The sequence below is a fragment of the Peromyscus eremicus genome, chromosome 9 (assembly GCF_949786415.1).
Source record: "Peromyscus eremicus chromosome 9, PerEre_H2_v1, whole genome shotgun sequence".
NCBI classification, from domain to species: Eukaryota; Metazoa; Chordata; class Mammalia; order Rodentia; family Cricetidae; genus Peromyscus; species Peromyscus eremicus.
The window spans coordinates 58687471-58711590 of NC_081425.1; the positions used below are offsets into that span (position 1 = coordinate 58687471).

The following is a 24120-nucleotide window of genomic DNA, read 5'->3' on the forward strand; positions in this document are numbered from 1 at the left end:
CTACCCCTGGGCGACTTCAAAAGTATAAATGAGGGAGAAAGAGATCCCACACATGAACGAATTGGGGCGCCAGGTCACCAAAAGTATCGAAGAGGTGACACCTTAGGTCTCCAAAAGACCAGCTCGCACAGACAGCAGCCAGAGCCGGTTGTCTCTGGCGAACATGCTTCCTGGGACCCCCCAAGGAATCCAGTGGGTGTCTGCAGCTCCCTCTCTGCTTATGGGATGGATGCCCTTCCCCAAGGAAGGGTAAAGGCGACTTTGGGGGGATGCCAGAAGAAGGGGGTCTGTGGGAGCAGGGGGTGTCAGTAAGTCTATTTCAGGACTACAGCTCTGGGCTCCCAGACCCGATGCCAAGACTGGGACTCCAGACGGAAGAGCACTCTGCCCGTTCACAGAGCCTCCGGCATGGTCCACAAACTTAGCAAAAAATTTTACACAAAGCTTTTCGGGCTTTCTCAGCCTATGAGACACAAACGGTCTTGTTCTAAATTGATTTTGAATGTTTAAATGTCAGACGCAATAAAGGAAATTTAGAGATTAAAAAGTAAAACCACTGTTACAAAAAGCATTTTACAGCTGCTATTAGAATATTAAGAAGTAAGATGGTAATCGAGATTGGAGACTGGCTGCTTCTACACACACTTAGCCACCTGGAATTTGAGCCCCAACCTTTCCGGGTCGTTTTAAAGACGACAAAGATAATTTTGTCTTCCCCATTCTTGCTTGGCGATGTTGTTTTCCCAAAGAAGAATAAAATAGGAGAGTGTCCTGTAATTTAGAAGTGACTGCAAAATGTGCCACCAACTGGTCTTCAGATTGGAAGTACCTGAAGCATTTTCCGAGGTCTGTGAGGAAGGCGCGGCTTCGGTTTGCAACACTGAATAAATCTTTAAACGCGAGATTGTTCCTAAAGGGTTACTTCCTCCTAGGGTGGCACCTCAAGGTCGGACCCTGGGTGTGGGGCTAGTTCTGGGGTTTGTAGGAATGGCGAGTTTATGTCCGCTCCTCTTCCACCTGGAATCCCACGTGCGGAAGGCCCGGGGCTGGGGGAAGAGTGCCTGGTGGCCTTTCTGGTTAATTGGTTCTTCATTCTTCCTTGAATAGGATGGGGTGCGCCCAGTGGCTCACTTCGAGTTTTCTGCTTGTTCAGGGGTATCTCTCGGCGGGCTGATGGTCACAGAGGGGAGGGAGATGAGTTCTGTGGCTTCAGGCTCCGCCCGGGGAACTGGGGAATTCCAGGACGTGTGAGGACAGGACACAGCTTTCGTTTGGCGCGGGTCACTTCGCACATCGAACCCAGCGCTTCTGCAGGGGCACCTCTACATCTGGGGTGTACGTTCTGTGGAACCAAGGTGGACTTCTGTAGGCTTCCGTTTCCGATTGCAGGACACTGGAAACGGTCCAAGCTTCAGATTCTTTCCGGAACTCGTTTTTCTCTCACTGTGTGGCTTGTGAATCGATTCCCGCCGAATTCGGGTAGGCATCGGCCTCCAGAAACACGGACACTGGGGCGCTGGACTCGACGTTGCCCACCGTTTAAACCAAACTGCACGGTCCCCGAGAGCACGCGGCGCTGGTGCCCGGCTCTGGGGTGGGAGGGTGGGGGAGAGGGGCCGCCCTTGGTCTCTGTGTGAAATCCAACATCTGCTGTTTATTTTTTTCTTCGAGGGAATCTGAGTCCCAATTCCTCTGTTCGGTCGGTCGTGTTCAGCCTGTACTATACTTTCGTTTCTGCTAGCTCAGAGATGGGCTTAAGTCTCAGGATCCTTCACAAAGCGAGAAATAAATTTATTCTTTGGTGCTGCAAGGATTATTGAAGAGAACAGCTCACCTAAGTCCGTCTTATTATGGAAAATCTCAAGACACGCCACCTCCCCCATGAGCAAAGAGATCTAAAAAGAAGGAAGGTGAGCCGGATCGTTTCTGCCCATAGATCATGGGAAAGGGAAGCGGAAAGGGGGGTGAGAGTGGGGTTGGGCTACCCTTCCCTGGCCATCCCAGGGACATCCTCCTTAAAAATAGCCAAGTCCTAACCTCCTCAGAGTGCCCAGCCCCCCTCCTCCCAGCGGCCTCCCTAGTCTGAGAGGAGCCTGGGAACCTCTAGAAGCAGCCGATAACGCCCCTCCAGCTCCAGCCTGCAAGGCCTTGAAATGCTCCCCGCTCCTGGCAACGCACAGAGGTCGCCTTGGTTCCCCTGGTTCCAGCAAAGGAAGGGAGCGACTGAAGGGTCAGAGGCAAAGAGAGGGAGAGAGGGAGAGAGGGAGAGAGCAAAACCAAACGCACCCAAGAAACATGTCTGACTTGACTCTCAGCCCACACACCAGGAGAAATTTGGTGTGTGGGACCCAAAGTGTGGGGGTTAAGTCACAGGAAACTGAAACAAATGTCTCTATCCCAGGCGCCTGGCAGAGTCAGAGAATTGTCTGGGGGCCTTAGGCTCGCAGCTCTGGGCCCAGCAGGAGATGGCCTGCTGGAGGCTTGGGAGGGAAAAGTGGTCTAGGAGATCCCCAGCTGTAGCCAGCAGCAAGAGCTAAGAATCAGGCGACTCTCTTAGAGACACCACCTGAGTCTCTTAACAACCACAGGGAGCAATATCCCCAGCCTAACTCCAGGGCATTCTCCTTTTATTATTTTTTATTTTTTTCGAGACAGGGTTTCTTTGTGTAACCCTGGCTGTCCAGCCTCAAACTCAAAGATCCGCCTGCCTCAGCCTCCCGAGTTACTGGAATCAAAGGCATGCCTCCAACCATCTCCAGGCAAAAAACGGGACTTCCTGCCTGCTAGGCTGAGCACGCTACCAACTGAGCTCCATCACCAGCGCGGCACCCCCCTTCGACAACGTTAGGAGCTGAATTTCAGGAAGGCTGATGTGTGGTAGGAGCCGTGAAGGCTTCAGGACACCACTTGGCTAAGGTCCATCCTACACCAAGAAGAATGTGTCCCTGGCAGCGGCCAGAGACCTTGGGGACCCGGAGGAGTGCCACACGGTTGCTCCTCCAGACACCAAACCTCAAGATTCAAGCTTCGTGATGATAAACACAACCAAAAATACTGGGCCTGGTCCCCAAGCTTAGCACATTTTGATCTGTGAGGGTCGCTACAGAAAGGCGGATCTGAGACCTATGGCACACAAGTGGGAGGGGGGAAGGGAAGGAGAGACAGAGACAGAGACAGAGACAGAGACTCTTCTTCCGTGGGCCATGGGCCTTTGGCTTCGAGTCTCTCCTGCTCACCGCGTGGCTGGGGATTCCTTGTAAATAAAGCAAGGGCCATACCCTTCTTTTCGTGTATCTGAGAGGCTCAGATCCGAGTTTGCTCGGGGAGTTCGCCGATGTCCAGCTATGGCCTCTGGGATCCCCAGAATACCGCCCCTAAAACTTTACCAGACCTCGAACCTACAGCGCCTGATTCTGTTCCAGGCACTGTTTAGGATGGGGTGGTGGTGGCCTAGAGAAGGGACCCTAGTCATGGGGCCCTAGTTTCTGGGGCGTCAAAGGGCTCAACCTGGCGGCACCCCGGGCGAGCGAAGTCGGTGAATCGGACCAGAGCACAGTACTTCGGCAGCTCAGCAACCCTGCCGGCCTCAGTTTCCTCTCCTCCTCTCCAGCCGCTCTGGACCTCGGCCCCTTTGGTTTGAAAAAGAGAATTCCCCCCGCGCAGCCGCGCTCAGTCCTTCCTCTGGGATTTTCCTGAGATCCCCACGGGTTGGCCAAGGTCCCACGGGTTTTTCCTTTCAATCCGCTCAGCGTCCCAGCCAGTCCCTAACGCCTGGGGTGCCTGCGCACTGGCCGGCAATGGCAATCTGCTGTCGGTCTCCAACCACGGGAGCGGGTGCCATCCCGAGCTTTCTCCGGCTGCGCAGGTTTCTTACCGGGTGGTATTCCAGCCCCCTCCTGACCCCTCTAATCTTGTATGAGAAACCTGTGCTTGGGAGAGAAAGGCGGCCTTAAAAAAAAAAAAATAGCCAAAGCGTGAGAGCCACCAGCGAGTTGTTATCTGTGGCTGAAGGCTGTGGTAATCGATGGGTTATTTTTACGCGGTAATAGGGCCCTGTGATTGCTCTATTAACCTTTAGACCTGTTTGAGGGACTCTCCCCTCACGGCCCCGCTGCGCCAGGGCCTACAGGCCCTGACGCCAACTCCAAACTCAGGTCTGACACCCTCCCTGCCCCCACTGGGGGGGGGGGGGGACTAAAGCCCCTAGATGGGCTTTAACGTTGGAGACAGGCTCCGCAACCCCCACTTCGTCCTTTTGATTGGACCCCAGCCGCTGGGGGCTGCTGAGAGAACAGGGACAGATGAGAAGGGACTGGAGGCCACAGGCGTTGGAAGCAGTGTGGCCAGGGGTGCGCACTTTGTATAAATACATAAACTCCGGGGCTGGTGGCGGGTTCTCGGCGCCTTGCAGTCTCCACGGGCTGGTGGGAAGGAGAAAAGGACGCTTGGGTCTCTAGGCGCCGACCTTCAGGCCCAGTTCGGGTTTTAGTACCTCCTGACCCTCTCCCGAGTGCATTTCAGGGGCCGGGTAGATCTGAGGCCAGCTAGGTACCCCTGGTGACCCAGTGCCCCACCAGCGACCAAGAGCCCAGCCCACGAGGTCACCTTCCCCTCTACCAGCCCCGCCCCTTGCCCACCGCGGCTGGACGTGGACTACTGAGGGTGGGAGAAAAGAGAAGGAACTAGTGAATAAACCAATCCTTGGCGGAGCAGCACACCGCCCAGAACCTCGGGCTGTGCAGAGCCCGGCGCCGGTACTGAGCGCTCTAGTTCTCCGAGATCGGCGCGCATGGACTTTGCCTGCTGGGGGAGCTTTGGGAACAGCCCCGCCGGAGGACGCCGGGCGGAGGTGCAGCCTCCGCCGCGCACCCCCGCCCCCCGCCCTTGCACGTGACTCCCTTAGGCCAGTCAGCGCCGGCGAGCCCAGCGCGGGGGCCCGGAGAACCGCTCCGGGAGCAAGGGACAAACCGGAGGGCCGCAGAGTGGCCGCCCGAGGCTCCGCCGCCGCTGCAACTCCACCGGCGCTGGGGGGGGATCGCGCCAGCTCTCCGGGAGGCTCGAGCTGGGCAGGTAGGGCTCCTCCACCCCCCGCTCTTTTCCGGGGCCGGCGAAACTCACCAGTCCGCTGCCCTAGTTTGTCTGGAACCGGGAGGGAAGCAGCTAGTAAGTGGGAAAGGAGACGCCGGTCACTCCAGTGCCCCCAGATTGGCCAAAGCCGGCTCCACTTTTGACTTTGGCCTAGCAAGGACTTTAAATGGAATGAGACTGATTAGGAGCAAAAACCGATGGGTGCTCGGGAGGTGCGTTTGGATTGTTTTTGCGGGGGAGGGGGAACTGGAACACTTTTAATCGGCCCTCTGTGCAGATTCTCCAGTTCTGCTTTGCACCCCACAGGCCAGGGCCCGTGTAATCTCTCAGACCGACTGACCTGGAACAGGCCGCATAGCCCCCACACTTCGGGGCGCAGACGGAGGAGTGTCTCCAGTCTGGGACGCGGGGAATGCGGAGAGGCGGTAGCAGGCAGCGGAGGGACCTGGGGGAGGTCTGGAGGCACCGGGAGGTAGGCTCGGCGGCCTCCCGACCTTTCCTTTCTACTGCTTTCTAGCCGGCCTCCTCAAACTCCAGATTAGGGTCTAGGGTCCAGGAACTGTGTGTGCTGTGCACTGCTGACTATTACCCACGCTCACTGCTTCTGGGAGAAAGCAGCCCTGGGCCCAACCCCTCCAGCAGACAGCAGGGACGTTCCTGCCTAGCCACCTCTCATCCATAGATTTTATCGCTTGGATGTGGCCTGAGAGTGAGTGGGAGTGCTACCTTTGGGAGAGAGATGTCCAGGTGGTGAACTTTCACCAGGTGGAAGGGAAGGGGGATTTTCAGTTCAAAGAAGAAGGTAGTGAGAGACCCAAGCCATTGGCAGAGCAAGGACAACAAGGCCGCGCTGCTGGGAAGCACCTTGGGAATTTATTTCCTGTACCTTTGGAAAAGGAAGGCAGACAGGAATGACACTTCGGATGTCCAAAGAAAGAAAGAAAGAAAAAAAAAAAAAGCTGCATAGTGAGGCCGGCCGAGCTTCGTTTCTGAGGCCAGTGTAGAAGTTGTTGGTTGGTGACAATTCTCAGTATGGCAGGGCTAGAGCGACCGCGCGAGTGCGATCCACAACAGGAAAATCTGTAAAGGGACACAGTATGGCGTGTTGCATTTTCCATTTCTCAAAAACAGGTTCCAAAAAGAGTTGTGGGCTAAATTACGAGAAGAAAAGGCATTTTGTTTTTGCTTGAGAACTTGGGATGAAGTTTGTGGAGTGATTCGAAAGACAGAGAAAAACCTGGGCCGGGCTGGACTACTGTGAGAATCTGGAGGTCACTGGGCCCGATCACAGACAGGCGGGAATCCACCTAAGGGAACAAGTTCTGACCTTTCCAGAAAGAGAAAGAGTATTTTCTCCACCTTCTATTGTTCTAGTAATCCAACTTCAGGTTAAAGTATCAGCCATTTGAAACTGCAGAGCGCTTCTAAACATAAGCTCGGGATCCTAAACTGATTTAGTGATTGCATTTTTTTCAAGCTTGCAAGTTAACACCGCTAGTATACTGTAAATTAGATTACAGAATTCTAAGTCTCTTCTTTTAACTTTTTAGTTGAGAAAAGAAAATTTATAATACTTTTTTTACAACTTCCTGAGTTGAAATTGCAGAAAGTACAATTAATTAGGCCAACTACTTGATTTAAAAAATTGAATAATGAATATTTTTTATCAACGTAAATCTACATATTTGTTTATCGAAACCCCGAGATTTCTAGGAAGTTTTAAACCTTTTGTCTTTCTTTTTAAAGGAAGAATTGGTGACCTCAGGTCAAATTTCGTGCATCCATCCTCCAGCCAAACTTGCTAGAGAGAAATGTCCAACCCTCAAGCCAATAGCTAATTGTATATTTTGGAAAACTAACTACTAAACAATTTATCAGTCACTGTGTAACTGCATACTTTGTCATGATTCCATTTTTGCTAGAGATAATGCAAAGATGGTGAAAAATTAGTGTGTATATTAAACGCCCCATTCCAGAACTTTTACAGTAATAAAGGTGATCATTTATTGTGAGTATAAACTACATTCCAGGTACTCTCTTGCAGTGTATTAGAGATCTGTAGTAACAGCTGTTATGTAGAATCTTCTGGGTGCCTGCTGTAATAGGCTTCTAAGGTCTGGTTATGAATGGTCTGTGTGTATTAAATTATAGTTGCTACCTATAATCCTCCAATGACTATAAGACACAGGTACCTTTATATTTGCACTTTACAGATGAGGGACTGAGGTTTCTAAAGTTATGTATTCAGGGAGTGGCAGACCTGGGCTTGTATCTAGTTCATTTAATACTCTTGCAAATGCATTGTTGCACTAAAAAAAATAAATAAACCAATCAAAAGCGGACGCCTCTTACGGGGAAATGTATGTGTATTGGGGATTTCAAATACTCCAGGCACTTGAGCAGCTCCCTTCAAAGTGTACATTGAGCTTCAACAGGTTTCAAACTCACCGGTACTTCAGTTCCCTCTTAAGCAAAAATAAGGAAATTTATATACCTTTACTTAATGAAGGCACAGAGGGAAAGGCTTGAACCATAACAGGTATATTTGGAAAATAGAGCTTACCCTCCCCCAAACACACACCATTTTCTCTGGTAATGCCAAAACACAGGATGCCTGGAAGGATGCCGTCAAGCTCTAAGAATCAATTCTGCTTTTGGTGGGATCTCAAATTCCGCAGGGAAAAGCCAGCCGGTGAGCTTGAGTGCTTCTCTGAGCCCTGTAGTGACCTTGTTCAACCCTCCTGCTTTTCTGGTCCTCCTATACAGTCTGCAAAGTGTTTAAAATGTAACTATTTGCAGAAACGTGTGGCCTGTCCAATTTGACACCCACATGGTGCACAGTACGATTAAGGAGTTTCACAATCCTTTTTATGGTTTCGCCGACACTTGCTCGTTTATAAACATTTAGATTCTACCTCTAGGTGCTCTTTTTTTAAGATTACAAACAAAACTTTCGCAGGTTGCTGGTTTTTATAAAGTTTGTCATCGCTCCCGCCCCAATCTACAGGTCTTGTTTGGCCAAGAAAATGTTTGAGGAAAGGTGAGGAAACAATTGAAAAATAAAAAACGATGGAGATCTTTTGAGTCACTAGCGTTTCCGGAACCCCAAACCTTGTACTCTGTTTGTTTTGTTTTGTTTTGTTTTTTGTTTGTTTGTTTTTTGTTTTTGTTTTTTGTTTTTTAAAGGAAAAAGGAAAAGGAAAAGGAAAAAAAAGTGTTTGGAGAATAAGGCAAAATTAAAGTCCTTCCTGATAAACAATATAAAAATAATTGGCCAGAAGGCAACCGAGAACTGCATGCCACGTCCCTTAGGTCTTCCTCCAAGATACTTGCCACCAGCAGCCTGACCAGGACTAAACAAAGGCCGAGGCTGTAGCGCGTGCGACCTCAGGAGCCCGGTTCGAGAAGGGTAGTTCGCTGTGCCGGGGAAGCAGCGGAGAACCGGAACCGCTGAACGCGGCTCTGGGCGCCCTGGGATGAACTTCTCTCACCTGTTTTATTTTCTCTTTTAGGGCTGCAGCCGCAGTGAAGGGAAGGAGCCCTCGCGGGCCCTCCTCGCTGGAGCCCTGCTAGAGCCAGCCGCACAGCCTGGGCATGCCGCTGGCGGAGCGCAGCGACTAGGCAGCTGTGGGTGAGCCGAAGGTCTGCTCAGGGTGTTCGAGCCCAGCCTCGACTACGTCCTGAGCACCTCCAGCCTCGGAGGTGGAGTGGACTCCAGCCCTGGAGTGGAGTCAGCCCTCCTGCACTGTCTGCTGGAACAACCACAAATCCAATCTGGGATTTTTCTGAGCAAACCAGAGCCGAGAGGTTGCTCTTCTGATGCTGGATTTAATTCGTATATCTTTTGAGGGAGTTGGGCCTCTCCCCCATTGATTTTTGATCTCCGTTTTCGTGACAGTTCCGCACACCTGCGTTCTAATTCTTGTGGCTTTGGTCTGCTGTGCCCCCGTGGCTCCTTGACCCGCAAGTGAAGAGAGGACACCGACGCACAGAGCTTGGGGCGATGTACCAAAGCCTGGCCATGGCCGCCAACCACGGCCCCCCGCCCGGCGCCTACGAGGCGGGCGGCCCGGGCGCCTTCATGCACGGCGCGGGCGCCGCGTCCTCGCCGGTCTACGTGCCCACGCCGCGGGTGCCGTCCTCCGTGCTAGGCCTGTCGTACCTGCAGGGCGGAGGAGGGGGCGCTGCCTCCGGAGCCGCCTCAGGTGGCAGCTCCGGGGCCGCCCCATCGGGTGCAGGGCCCGGGACCCAGCAGGGCAGCCCGGGCTGGAGCCAGGCTGGAGCCGAGGGAGCCGCCTACACCCCGCCGCCTGTGTCCCCCCGCTTCTCCTTCCCCGGGACCACTGGGTCCCTGGCTGCCGCAGCCGCTGCCGCCGCCGCCCGGGAAGCCGCAGCCTACAGCACAGGCGGCGGGTCTGCTGGAGCGGGCCTGGCCGGCCGAGAGCAGTATGGGCGTCCGGGCTTCGCGGGCTCCTACTCTAGCCCCTACCCGGCCTACATGGCCGACGTGGGTGCGTCCTGGGCCGCGGCCGCCGCCGCCTCTGCAGGCCCCTTCGACAGCCCAGTCCTGCACAGCCTGCCCGGACGGGCCAACCCTGCGCGACACCCCAATCTCGGTGAGTACTGAAGGGCTTTGAGTCCTGTCTGGGGCATTCAACTTTCCCAACTCTGTTGAGGTTGGGGAGCATTAGATGGAATGAGCCTCCTAGGTAGGCGGCCTGGAAGCCCAGAGAAGGCTCGTGGTGTTGTGCCATCGTGGTGATGAGTGGCCAGGCCACTGACGTCCAGCAATGCCCTTCTGTAACTGGGTGGCCTGGTTTGCACAGCCTGTTGGTAACAGTGAGACGTGCTGGGCTCTCTAGGGTCAGCTGGAGCAGTCTAGCGATCTGATCCCTGGGGTTCAGCCCCCACTTCCTCCATCCCTTCTTCTGAGGCCTCAGCAAACCCGAGACCTGCGCCATTTGGCAGCCAGGTTGGAGGACCCCTCAAGGTGGCAGATGACTTTCCGGTGGGGGGTTTTCACACCCGGAAATAATGAAGAGATCAGTGAAGGAGACCGCCAGAAGTGGGCTAAAAGAGTTTAACCTGCAAGTCTCCTCAGGCGCACTGCCGGGGTCTCATGGTGCCACTCAACAGGCCAGACACCTTAGGTCAGTGCCTGGGGACGGTGCAGAGGGTCTTCTTTATAATGCCCGAGTTAAATGGAGACTTTGTAGGGCTGCAGCGCCTAGAGCCGCCTCTTCTTAGGAGGGCCTGGTTAACAATAACGAAGGGCAGTAGTCTTCCCATCCCAGACCCGAAGGGACTGCTAACTCGCCCCGCTTACCCAATCTACACACTGATCTTTCAGAGGGGCCCTGGCCACTTGGGCTGGGGGGGGGGGGAAGCGAAGTGGCTGTCCACTCGTGCAAAATGCCAAAGGCCCTACTCGTGTAGAATTTCTAGAAAGAACTAGAGGTGGGTGGCCTTTGGATGGAGCTGGCTCTTGGGGAAGGGAGGAAGCGCAGAGTTGAGAAACGAAGTTAACATTTATTGACTGCCTACTAAGTGCTAAATCCTTCTGCGTTTGCTGTCACTTTGAAGAGTAAAGTCTGTCCCTTGCCACTCCCCGTGCTAGTTTGTAGAGGCTCTGGCTTTGAAGAGGGTTAAAGTTATTCTCTGACCCTGGGTGGCCATGGAAGGTTCCCCAGGAGGGGGGTCTAGCCAAATATACATCCCAGGTAAACTGATTAACCATGGAAGTGGCGCCAGGGCTGGGTTTGTGGCTGCCAGTGTGGGGTGTGTGTCATCGTGTCCCACCCCCCCTTGCAGGCACCCTAACGAAGTAGGATAAGCTCACCAGCGCCTCAGACCTTGGAGACAGAGCAGGGCGGTGGCTTCCATGTGGTAGAGGCTGGAAGTGGGCCTGCAGGGGCTTTGTCCTGCATCCCTAGAAACAGAGTTCCCTCCAACCCAACCCAACCCCTAGCTTAAAATAAGAAGGAATAAACTGAGTGTAATGACCGATGATTGTAATTCCAGAACTGTGTGTGTGTGGGGGGAAGATAGCCTGGGCTACATAGCAGACCTAGTCTAATTAAAAAAAAAATCTTAGAGTTAGAATTTGGTGTTTGGATACAGCAAAGAATGAAGTCCCCATCTAAAGATGAAGAAGACATTCTGGTAGTCAGTATAAAAGCAAAACAAAGTGGCATCCAGTGACTGTACTTGTGAGCATGGAGGCTGTTGAAGGTTTCCCAAATTCCAGGATCCACCCACAGCCAACAAAACAACAGGGATGTCTCTCCCCTGAGAGCTTGTGTGTTGAGCTCTCATCTCTGCCCTACTAGTCCATCCACAAAGCCACTGCTTCCAGCTAAGTGTTTAAAGAGGTGCTCTGGGATTGCCAGGAGGGAACACCAGGCATTTTGAGAACCTGTTGTCCTGCTTTAATGTATTTGGGGGATACACTCATTTTTTATCACACAGCCCCTAGAGGATCTGGCGATCTGGTGGCATTGCTCCAGTTAAAAGTGCTCTCTGTGAAGATGTTTTCTTGTTCAGCCCCACCCCAAGACTGTCCCTGACCTAGGCTGGGTAAAGGCTCTACCACTGAGAGACAGTCCCAGCTGCTGTCCCTCAACATGCTTTGTATACTGCCTTGCCTGTACATGCACATTAGTAAATGCTTGGTAGCTTTAGTGAGAGTCAACCATAAGACTAGCTGATGTCACCAAGTGATGGAAGGAAGGGTCAAAAGAACAGATTCTCTGATGCTTACTGAGAGGTCCTCTTTGGGTGAATGTCATGGCCACCAAGCTCATTTGGAGCCCCCAGATCTCAGTGTCACATGACTTTGGGCAAGTTGCCTACCTCTCTCTGTCCATCTTATCTCATATTCTGTAGAGTGGCTTCAGTTCAGCTCAACTACTTTTAGAGTTGTCTGTGTGATGTCTAGTAATTGATCTTTTATAAATGACGGCCGCTTTATTACTTTTCCTAGGAATAAAGGGGTTCCTAGGACTTGAGAATTTTAGCATCAAGCCTGGGGTAGTCCCTGATCAGCAGGGATGAATATGTTTAAATGACTCACCTTCGTGGTAGGGTCAGGGGAGGTGAGCAGACAGCAAGGCTGAGAAAGCAGGAAAGGAACTTCCCTCTCAAACCTGGAAGTCTTCACCTGGGTGGTACCCTCTGCCCTGGGGCTTGTCTGTCAAAAGAGGCTTGCCAGGAAAGGAACCTGAACCTGTAGTTAAAAAAGGGAAGAAAGAAAGAGGCATGCGCTCGCTTATTCGCATATGTGGAACTGTGGAATAATAACACAATACATCTGTGCTTTGCTTCATAATAGATTCATCTCCAAAGCTAAAGCTCCGGGACTAATTCCTAAGCCTGAAATGTTTTTAATTTGCATTGAGGAGAAATAAGCAAATACCATTATTCTTTTCTGAGACTGGTCTGTTTTGCTATTAACAGTTAACATCTAGCAAGTTCTTGTGTTGGATATTGGAATAAGGCAAAAATCAAAATGATTAAAAAAAAAAAACCAACGAGGCATGTGAAAAGACGACCTTGGCAAGAAAGAAATTATTGCACCCTGACTGTAATATATGTGAACTTTAGTTCATTCCAAGTTCAATAGACCCAGGACCCTGAAGCAATTGTTGGAAGCATTAATTAGACACAATAATGGAATTCTGTGACCTTACTGAGGCAGGTACAGAGTCTTACTCATATATAAGTGCCTGGCACATGCTGGGCAAGTAGCAAATATTTGAGAGAGATCTGGGAGGTAATTGCCCCAGGACTCTGCCCTGCCCTGGTCAAACCACACAGAATGGCTACCTGTGTCCTTTAAGAAGCAAACTAGAACTGGGTGTGGTAGCACACACCTGTGACCCCAGCCCTCAGGAGGCTGAGGCAGGAGAATTGAGCTATATAGCAATCTCCTTCTTAAAAGAGAAAAAAAAAAAAAACCCACAGAACTGGAGAGTCTCAGAGAAGAAGGGAGCAGGATGGGGGAACACTCTGAGAACCTGGGGCCACTGGAGAAAGCTGGGCTCTGTGCCTGGTACCAGAAGTGAAGGGTGGAGGCTGGAAGAGGGTATCAGATGCCCTGGAACTAGAGTTAAGTGTGGTTGTGAGCCACTGTGTGGGTGCTGGGACTCAAACCCAGGTCCTCTGCAAGAGCAACAGGTACTCTAAACTGCTGACCCATCTCTTCATCCTGAGATATGTTCTTAAAGTAGGAGACTTTGTGTGTGTGTGTGTGTGTGTGTGTGTGTGTGTGTGTGTGTGTACAACACACCACAGCTGAGTAGGTTTTTGTACCCATTAAGGCTTGTATGGACTTCAAGCCAAAAAAGAGACGGAAAGAGAAATTAGACATAAATAGACCTTGAGAGACATGCCATGCTTGTAGCTGTTACTGGGATATCTAAGAAATGTAACTTTCTAAGGAAGAGTAATTCTTTTGTGTCTTAGAGAAATAAGCAATCCTATTGTTCTTAAAGAATCTAAAAAAAAAAAAAAAAAAAAAATGGAGTCCTTAGAGGGCTCAATGAGACTAACAGAAGGAAATAAATGTGTTTTGCTCAGTGCTTTTGAAACAAGTGAAAAGCGTTGTTCCATTTCGCCTGGGGTGGGGCACCCAAGGTGTTAGGTCAGCAGAATATGCTGTAGTGTTTGCTGGGTCTTTGGGGGACTGCTTTATCAATTGGGCCAGTTGCTTTCAGAGCCAGTTTGCTTAAACAGGGAGTGCTGTGATCTCTGAAGTAGCCTGTTCGGCTCAAGAACAATCTGTCAGTCTTCAAGAAAATCAAAGTTGTTTAATTTTCCGGTTACCACCCTGAGCAGGTCAATCAGAATGGGGACTGATTTGTGGTGCTAAGTGGAGGACCAATTAAATAAGGAAGGTGTGCTGGAGTGGCCTGGGGTGTGTCTCTGCCTCTAGTGACACTTGTCACTTGCCCGATTGTGTCCCCTGAAAAGGTCAGGCCACATTTGCTGGTGGAGTGATGTTCAGGAGACAGTCTTAGATAACGCCGTCTTCTGCTCCCCTCCCTGTTATCCCCCCCCATCTTCTTTAAATGCACTAAGAAAACAAATATACTGTGAGGTGTGGGGCACCGGAACTCTCATACCTGCGGGTGGGAATGTTCGTTGGTATAACCTTTGTAGAGAGTCCTTGGTAAACCAGTTCAATTCCAGAGCAGATAGCCTTGACACTGAACTTTTGACTTCCAACAATTAATTCTGGGGTACATATTCGCCACATTGTCATCCATAATAACAAATAACAAAATCCAGAAGTAACATAAATGCACACCTTCAGGGGATTGTCTTTATGTGCTGCACACACACGCACACACACACACACACACACGCACACACACACACACCGGTGCATAGAAGATGATGGAGGTCATTATTGGACGGAATAAGATCTTTTCCAACCCACTTGGAAGTGCTAGAGGTGTGTGTAGCACTATATTCTTGGTAACAAAAATAGGGAAATACATTGTGTTCATTTGAGGATAGACAAATTATCTCTGGAAGCCTTGCTCCCGCCATAGGTAAAGAATTTGTAACATTGATTGTCTGTGAGGAGCCCAAAGGGCAGAAGAAGGATGAAGCTGGGGAAGGAGCTCATCATAGTCCTGTGTGCTGTAAAACTGAAAGCACACTTTTGATCAGCTTAACCATTGTTGTAGTCATTTTTCTGCTTCATAATAATTCTACCAAATAATAAAAACACACTTATGTCTGGCAAGATGGTTCTGTGGGCAAAGGAGCTTGCCTCAAAGCCTGACAACCTGAGTTTGATCCCTGGATCCACATTGTAAAAGGGAGAGCTGATTCCTGAAGGCTGCTCTCTGACCTCCACACTTGCACCGTGGTGCATGAATGCACGCTCACAAACACACATACAGTAAATAAAAAAAAAAAATAAAAATCTTTAAAAATACATTTCAACTCTGGGGGAACTTACTTAGGTTTAATATAATTTTTAAACATTTAAATTGTATTTGTTCATATACATATATAGTATATATGTCTGCGACCACCCCCCACCCCCCACCCCCGTCTGTGTGTCTGTGTGTCTGTGTGTCTGTGTCTGCATACATGAAGGTCAAAAAACAACTTGTTCACAGAGTCTGTCCTCTCCTTCCACTGTGTGAGTTCTGGGGTTTGAGCTTGGGTTGTCAAGGTTTGGAAGAGAGTGCCTTTACCCACTGAGCCCTCTTGCTGGCCCTGATAGGATTTTCTTTATCATCATAACAAGTTTTACATACGCAGTTCAGTGTTAGGTCTCAGCATTGCTGTGCAATGGATCTTGAGAATGTTTTCCATCTTACAAATGGCAACAGTTTCTCAGACCTCACTCTTCCTAGCCACGAGGGCCCTTCATTCTGCTTTCTGTGGCTGTGAATTTGATTGCCTTTTCCTACATCCTATGAGCAAATTACACAACACTTTTGTCTTTTGTATAGGGTATATTTTGCTCAGTGTAATGTCTTTCAGGGTTACCTAAGCTGTAGCATATGGCAGTTTCCTTCTTTAAGTTGAGGAGTGTTTTTCACTGTGTGACCACATTCTGTTTACCCATTCACACGTGGGAGCACACCTAACTGACTTCCACCTGCTGCTGAATGTCCTATTGCTGTGCGTGTGCAATGGAGCCTTGTGAATTTTGAAAAACAGAATGATGATATCCACTTTTAAATGCTATTAAGCTGGATGGGCAAGATTGCTCAGTGGATAAATGTCTTTGCTGTTGGACAATGCAATCCTGACTACCTTAGTTTGATACCCAGAACACACATAAAGACGAAAGCAGAGAACTGACTCCAAAGTTGTCCTCAGACTTCCACACATACCCTGGCATGTGCCCGCCATCCAATAATAATGAAGAAAAAAAATAAACCAATTAAGCTTTTAAAAACAGACATATTATTCACCAAAAATTTTAATAGTGTTTACAGATGCACCGGAAAAGCACATTGATTTTGATTTCGATTTTTTTCCCTGATTTTTTTCCTTTACAAACTTCTGAGATTTCCCAATGCCCTGTTTTAAGATCCTGTCAAGCAGCTTATCCATCCTTAACCTGCACCCTGAATCTGGCTTTTGACTTTGTTCCTTTATTGAGGACAGATCTCGTGCTGTGGCAGGTAAGTCAGCAGCAGTGAGACATCCCACCCGTAAGTCCCCTCCTGGGCACACACACTTATACCTGGTAGTTAGTGACCACTTCTGATGGGCAGTTCTCCTTCAGGTGATGTTAGGACCAGAACCTGCTGGAAAACCACTAACCTTTTAAACTGGTCACCTAAACTGCCCTTTAAAAATACTGGAGTTAGTGCTGGAGAGATTGCTCAGATGATAAGGTGTCTACTGTACAAGCATGAGAACCGAGTTCAAATCCCCAATACCCACATAAAAGGGGGGTATGGTATCACAAGTCTGTAACCCTGGTGCTGGAGCAGTGGAGGGCGAACGGACAAGTAGATCCCAGTAATTCATTGGTCAGTCTAGTCAAATCAGTGAGCTCCAGGTTTAGTGGAAGACTCCATTTCAAGATGGCACTTGCTGCCAAGCCTGATAACCTGAGCTCAATCCCCAGAACCCACATGATGGAAGGAGAGAACCAACTTCCCCATGTCCTGTGACTTGCACATATACACTGTGGCATGTGCATCCCTCCCCAAATAAATTAAATGTAATTTAAAAAAATTAGGTTGAGAGTGACTGAGGCAGATACCTGAAGTCATCCTCTGACTTCTCTGTCTGTCTCTGTCTGTCTGTCTGTCTCTCTCTCTCTCTCTCTCACATGGACACACACACTCTATAGTTTAGGAGTTGTGCTATATTTAGAACAGAAGCTGCTGCAAAGGTTGTTGCTTCTGCTGAGAAATAGATAAAGAGATAGATGATAGATAGATAGATAGATAGATAGATAGATAGATAGATAGATAGATAGATAGATAGATAGGGAGAGAGGGAGGGAGAGAGAGAGAGAGAGAGAGAGAGAGAGAGAGAGAGAGAGAGAGAGAGAGCTGGCTGTTGAGGTTTTCTTGTCTTTCTAGAAGCTTGATTCTTTGAGGCTGGCCTGCTGCTATAAGAACTTCCAGGAATCTGGTTGACCTTTGGTAGATCATGTAGAGGCCACGTTGAGCATTCTCTGAATGGATTACTCACATATTTTATTGTCTATCTATACAGCTGCTCTTTTGTCACCTTCTGAAGAAAACACGAAGATAATATAAGCAGAGATACTAGGAATTAACCTTGAATCTATTATAATCTATGTAAAATAAATTTATAATCTTGGTCTGCGGACATGCACATACTAGCAACCTTTTAGAGATGGGTAGCCTTATACTATACAACAGCCCATGGTGAGTAGGAAGTTGGAAGGCTGCCACTGACTGGGATTTCCAAGTCTTGCCTGGGGTGGATGCTGGTCTCTGTTTTGCTGGAATGAAACTGATGCTCAGTGAGTCTTGTGCTCCCCACCCCACTGCACGAGCAAGCAGGAGCTCCTGCTTAGGCCAAAGATCAACCTCTCTAAGTTTAGGCTTCCTTTTCTCACACACTCTGTCACACTGAGCCCTTCAGAACTATAGGTTCATGGCGGCTGAAGGCTCCCTTCTGCAAGGTAGCTGCCCAGCTAGGCCTCCTTGCTTTCCAATGGACTAGTGTCTCTTCAGGGCCTGGCTCTTCCTGAATCCCCATCCCACCCATTCCCATCTACAGAGCTGGCAAGGGGTGGGCACATCAATAGGAACCCCAGCCTTACACACCCTTCTCAGCTTCCTGAAGTTGGTCTGCAGATCATGAAAGAGATCTCCCAAATTCAGAGCTAGATGTGCTCCGAACTTCAGAGGGACTGTTGTCTGTTTAGGAAATCAAAACCCCCGTGGCTCTCTCAAAAACTCCTTTCTAGAGAGATCTGTTACCTCTTCTGCATCTTCACTGACCGTCTCAGATGTAGCTGTGGGAGGCAGAGAAGGAGGGTTGGGGGGAACAGACTGGGTATGTTTTTAATAAAGACAGTATGGGGTATGGAAGCAGACTGGGAATGCAGCTGGGAAAGGGTGTTCTGCATGGAACCCAGCTGCCAGGGACGGCTTTCTTGGGGCTGGCAGGTGGCCTGTGGTTTTATCTATTGCTGCTCTCTAATCAGAATTGGACCAGGATATTCAAACTTCTTATCTCAGTGAAGAGCATTTGGTTTTCCGGCTTTGGGCATTTTTGCAGGAGCCCAATGCATGGCTTACTGTATTTAAAATATACTTTCCCACAAGTCTAACCCAAGCAGGTAAGCCAGCCCATGTTTACAGTCATAATAATGCCTCTGCAATGATGTTTGTTGCTGTCGTGCGGCCACAGACATACTTTATTTTTTATGAGAAATGAAGAAATCACACATCCAGAATGGGTGGGAATTTTTATAGGTTATAAGCTGTGTTCTATGGGGTCTCCCAACTGTGGATAAACTTAGCTTCCTTCCCCCCACCCCATTTAAACTTCCAGTTCTACTTCCAGAAACCCAGTCAAACTTTATCATCTCCACTCCGAACTGATCGATAGCAACTGGTGAGCAGGTTAATTATAATCGCAGAATAAACGCAGAAGTCTCAAAGTTCACCACTTTGCAATGTTTTCAGACCCCTCAGGGACCATGCCAAGAGGTGCTCATTGACCCACCGGAGCAGGTGTGGCAATTTGAAGCAGGGGCAGACAATCGGGTCTGATTTGGGACAATTCGATTTGGTCCTTATCTGCAGCTTTCCCTATCGAATGAAGTCTGCCATTTCAGATAAAGAGGGTCATCCATTGAGCTGGGACATGGCAGGCTACATTTTCCTCTGATAAAGGCTTCTGATTGTTTTATCAGATTAGGCAGAAATAGTTCTGTGTCTCTGTCAAGGTCTACAGGGACCCTTTCAGGTATTTTATCAGGTATTAGCTCAAGGAGAGCACCCCTCTTCTTTCTTCCTTTGACCTGGGAAAGAACGACCTGACTTCCAAGATCATAAATCACACTGGGCGGAGAGAGGTAATAATACAAGTCGCCCCTCAAAATTGAGGAGGTGGAAAAACAAACAACAAATACGACCTTTCCCTAGCTTGTAAGAACTTAACTTGACCCTGCATGAAGAATGTGGTTCCCATGATTGCACAGTTAGCAGGAAAATCCTGCTGATCTAGGAAAAAAAAATAAAGAAAAGAAAGAAAAAGATGTTTTCCAGGTGATGACGGCTTCAGAAAAACGCATTTTTTTTTCTGTCTCAGGAAAACTTCAATTACCTTTCTTCTGTAAAACGTAATGTATGAGAATATGGCAAAATGAAAAATGTCCAGTGTGCAAATTGTCCAAAATCTTACCACACCAAGTTAGGCAGTGCCAGGCAGCAATGCCTGGCTTTTTAGTTGCTGTGCATATACAAAGGCATGAATAGATCTGTTTGTAAACCGTCCTAGAAGGTACACGTCACCCTGCGCTGGAGACTGTTTCTTTAGGATTAGTGAACCAGACTGGCTCCTAAGGACTGGTCCCTCAAAAAAGCAAAGTTAGAGGATTAGTCCCAAGAACTGGCGATAAGAGCCATCAAATGTGAGAACATTTATGTAAAGAGATGGTGTGGCTCTTACAGCAGCTGAGTGCTGGCCAGTGTAGAGCTAAGGCAGAGTTTCTTTATTTGTTAATTATTTTTGTGCTAGGGACTGGACCCTGGGCCTTGAGCCTGCTAAGCACGTATTCTAACACAGCCATCCTTTCAGCTTATTTAAGTTCTGAATTTGACCCTTTGAAATGAAGTCCCTTCTTGCAGGATGTGTTAATTTATGAGGCTCCACTGGCTGGGAAATGTGAGCCACAGTTGTCAACTTGCAGCTAAAAAGGACTCCAGGAGCCCAGCAGCTACAGGGAGGCGACAGTTCATGGGTTCATGGGTCTGGTCTGGTCCTGGATCTGTGGATCTGTCGGTGTGTGGATGTGCCCTCTTGTTTCCCTGCTGGGCAACTTAGGGCAGCTTACAAAGCTTCTCTTTGCTTGCACAAAAATAAGGAAATCAGGCAAAGAAATGGTTCCAGGAGCTGCCTTACAACCCTTGGAAGATTTTTTAAAAATATTTAATTCAATTCTTAATTATACATATATATATGGGGTGCATATCAGTGTGGGTGCCTGCAGCATCCAGGAGAGGGTGTTGATCCCCTGGAGGTGGAGTTCCAGGGAGTTGTGAGCCAGTTGATATGGGTCCTCTGCAAAAGCAGTCTATGCTGTTAGCCACTATGCCTTCTCTTCAGCTCCAACGGAGACTTTTAAAATTCATTATGCCTCATAACTCAGACCATGTCTGTGCAGACCATAGGTACCATACCACTGACCTCCATGGCAGCAGATGTGCATTACTCTGGCAGAGTCAAGAAGGTTTTCATGACTACCTTCCTCACTAAACAACAGTATATTTGAAATCACGCATTAGATGCCATGATTCGGTTTTTTCTTATACATAATAAGGCAACACGAGCCACTGAAATGTAAAATGGGCTTGGGGAGGCTGTGGGTGGTGACCTCAGTGTCAAGTGTTGTTGCTTTGGTATATATATTGGATGGGTATATATAAACCCATCCACTGTCAGAGGTTCTAGGAAGCTCCAGAGATTCATAGAAGGTGGAGAGTGGGTGCCAGACACATCCTTTCTTCCTAGGCCACCAAGCCAAGAAGTATCTCTGCACACTCTCTGTGAGCCTCACAGCTGTGTTTTGGAGATAAAAACATGAGCATGAAGGTCTCTAAATGGCAGCAACTCACAGCGTGTTAATCAGCAAGTGTGCAATCCAAGAGTTGTAAAAGGGAAATTTCCATCATGCAGGAGCCCATGTGATACCTCCACCTGTCCTGGTACAGAAAGTAGAGGCCAAGCAGGCTGGAGAAGGGGGCCTATGGAGTCCTAGGGGCCAGGTGGGTGTTGGGTAGGGGTGGGAAGGTCAGTACTGGCTAAGGCTGGTGTTGGTCTGGCTGAACAGTCTCAGGTAAAGGCTGGATCCCAAGTAGAGGTATTGAAAGAGTGGAGACATGGATGTCCTGGGGGGAGTCAATAGACATGGAAATAGAGCAGGGCTTGAGTGACATTTGAGACTTAGCACTTTGGTTTTGATGCTGGAAGGGTCAGAATCGTGACTCCTGCTTTCGTGTATACCTCAGGTCTGCAGAGTGATGGCTGCCTCGCTCTGTTCTGCACCCACAACCCACTGCGGGGGGCTTCAGTGAAGCCTCTGATTCAATGGAGCCTTATGATTGGGCATACTGGGAAGCTGTATAGGTCATCTTAAGCTGTAGGGTAAAGGCAGCTATGTGGCCGCAACACCGGGGTACACGCACAGTGGCCAGCTGTTAAGGCTAAGGGGTAACAAAAGGGAACCAAACCCCAGGTCAGTCAGTTTCAGCCCCTAATCCTCCTCCCAACTGTGGGTTCTGGAAATGGAACTCATGTCATCAGGCTTGATGGAAGTGCCTTTTATCTGATGAGCCATTGTATGGGCTCCAGAATCCCATTCTTGAGAACTGTAGCCTAAGTGGTCATTAGCATCCACACACTCTCATAATAATGTGACCAACACTCCCATGGGGGAGACTCCCCACCCCCCACATGCCCGTTTCAGTTCATGCTTGCCTTTACTTTCATTTTTTTCATTTAGTTTTCTTTTGCAGTGCTGGAGACAGGCAGGACCCAGGGCCTTGTGTGTGCTAGGCAAGTGTTCCACATCTGGGTTGCAGCCCTGATTTGCCTCAAGTGTTTCTAGCCCTTAGCTTTGGGGTCCGTGGTAACCGTGTGAGCTGCTCATACATAGCCATACTCACCTGTCTCCCTCAATGGGCAACTCTCCCTGAACACTGTGGATATTATCACGCGTGTCTTAGGCATTCTCACTCTCCCCTGCAGGAGTAGCAAGGTAGCCACGGTGGCGTTAGATAAACAGGGCCTTAAACATCAGATAGAGGAAACCCAGGCTTTAATGAATGCAGAGCAGGTGAGACAGTAAACTGGAAAATATACACAGGACAGTGTGTGTGTGTGTGTGTGTGTGTGTGTGTGTGTGTGTGTGTGTGAGAGAGAGAGAGAGAGAGAGAGAGAGAGAGAGAGAGAGAGAGAGAGAGAGAGAGGTATCCAGGCAGAGTTCTCAAGAATTAGTACATGGTCTGTATTCTGCCTTTCTGTACCTTTTGCTAGTGGGTTTGGCCTTTTGTTGTTGTTGTTCTGTTTGGTGGTTGTTTTTGAGACGGGGTCTTATGTAGCCCTGTGTAGCCTTGAACAAACATGCCATGTAACAGGGGAAGGCCTTGAACTTCTGATCCCCCTGCCTCCTCCTGGGATTGTGGGTGTGCACCATGCCCAGTTACTGCTGTGCTGGGGTTTCATGAACAAAGGGTTCCATGCATCCTAGGCAAACACTCTAACAACTAAGCCACGTCTCCTCCCTGCTGCTGTAGTTTATTTGGTGTTCATTGGACTGAAGGTGTCTCTAGGGCAAGAGTTAATGCTTTATTTTGTGTTTGTAACCTAGTCATGTCCAGATAAATGTTCATTCATGGGACAGAGTGTAGAATTCAGCCTAAAGTTGACAACCCCCCCCCCCACTCCATTCCACATTTATGCCACACGAGCAGCCTTACTGAGATTGCTCCAGGGAGTAGAGGGCCATCCTTGTACAGGGGCCCTTAGGAGCAGAGGTCTCAAGATGAGCCTCCTCCTATACATGCTCAGTTTTCCAGAACAGGCCCCGGAAGACAGGGAGAAAAGATCGAGGGAGCTGTGAGGTCTTGTGAAAGCAGCTAACACCTAGAGGCTGAGAGGTTGGAGAATTGTACAGGACTACTGTGGTATGTCTCAAAGGGGATGTGAGCAGCATTTCAGAAGAGGTGAATTTGAGGCCAGCGTGCAAGGGCATCCAAGTGAAGATGTCCAAGAGGCAGTTGGCCATGCATTGGTCATTGCTAGTCATTGCCTCCGTTTGAAACCTTTATAACAGAAGGGGAGTCCCAAGGAAGCAGGGAAGAGTCAAGAGGAGCCATCCACCGAGATGGTGGCTGGGGAGGTAGATGCACAGTAACATATGGTGGCAGACAGGGAGCCTCAAATTCAAGTGCTCTCCAAATAATGCCTTGAAAACCATACCTGGGCTCATACCTTGGTCCCATGGTGTTCTGGGAGGGCCCCAGTGGCACCCATTTAGGTTTTACAGGGTGCCACCTGTATCAAGACCTGGGGTTTGGGCCCACAGTTTGTCATTTTCCATTGCTGGGGCCTGAGTCCATTCTTTCCAGTCTCCCTCTGCTGAGTGGAGTCCAGGTTCCTCCTTGGAGAGGCGAGGCGAGGGGAGGGAGTTGTATGTAAAGGCCACCTCTCAGCCTCATCCTAACAAAGGGCTGAGCTCCAAGACCCTCTGTAGACACAAGCTCCCCGTCAGACTCTGTTTAAAGCCTGTAAGTGCCTGTTGATTTTGGAGGAGAGCTCTGCCTGCCTGCAAGTGCTTTACAGAAGTGACAAGACACTTTCCTTCGGGGAATGTTGATATTAAGTTTCCTGCCCTGTGTAAACACACCTCCAGAAATGGCATTAATAATGGAGACCTGTTCACTGGACAGAACAGAGGGATAGTGATGAGGTGAGGAAGACGGGGAGAGCTGGCCACATGGATAGTGTAACCAGCTGTGTGCATGAAGGGGGAGCCCTGTTGTCAAACTTTCTGCCTTCGTTTTCAGACCTTTTGCTTATATTCCTTCCTGGGACTTGCAGCTTTCTGTTATTTGACAGGTGAGGAATGAGAGGCAGAGTCTTGTGGGTAGGGAGCCAGTTTGGAGAATGACATCTGATTTAAAAATCCTGGCTTTATTCTCTGCAAGGGCCTCCAGTTTTCACATCGATAGCACGGACATGGCTAGGGGTGTGGTTCAGTTGAATAGCACTTGCCTACAGGAGTGGAGGGGGACTTGCTACCTGTCTTGAAGAAGTAGGTGGACCAGCCTAGGCTTCTGG

General features: G+C 49.2%; 1 protein-coding gene across 1 annotated transcript in view; it reads left to right on the forward strand.

The window, feature by feature from the left end:
* Positions 1-8608: 8608 nt before the first annotated feature.
* Gata4 (GATA binding protein 4) overlaps positions 8609-24120 on the forward strand; it is a 38625-nt gene continuing 23113 nt past the window's right edge. The window contains 1 exon segment of the mRNA XM_059274371.1: positions 8609-9704. Coding sequence (XP_059130354.1) covers positions 9092-9704 — 613 coding nt within the window. The 5' untranslated portion in view covers positions 8609-9091.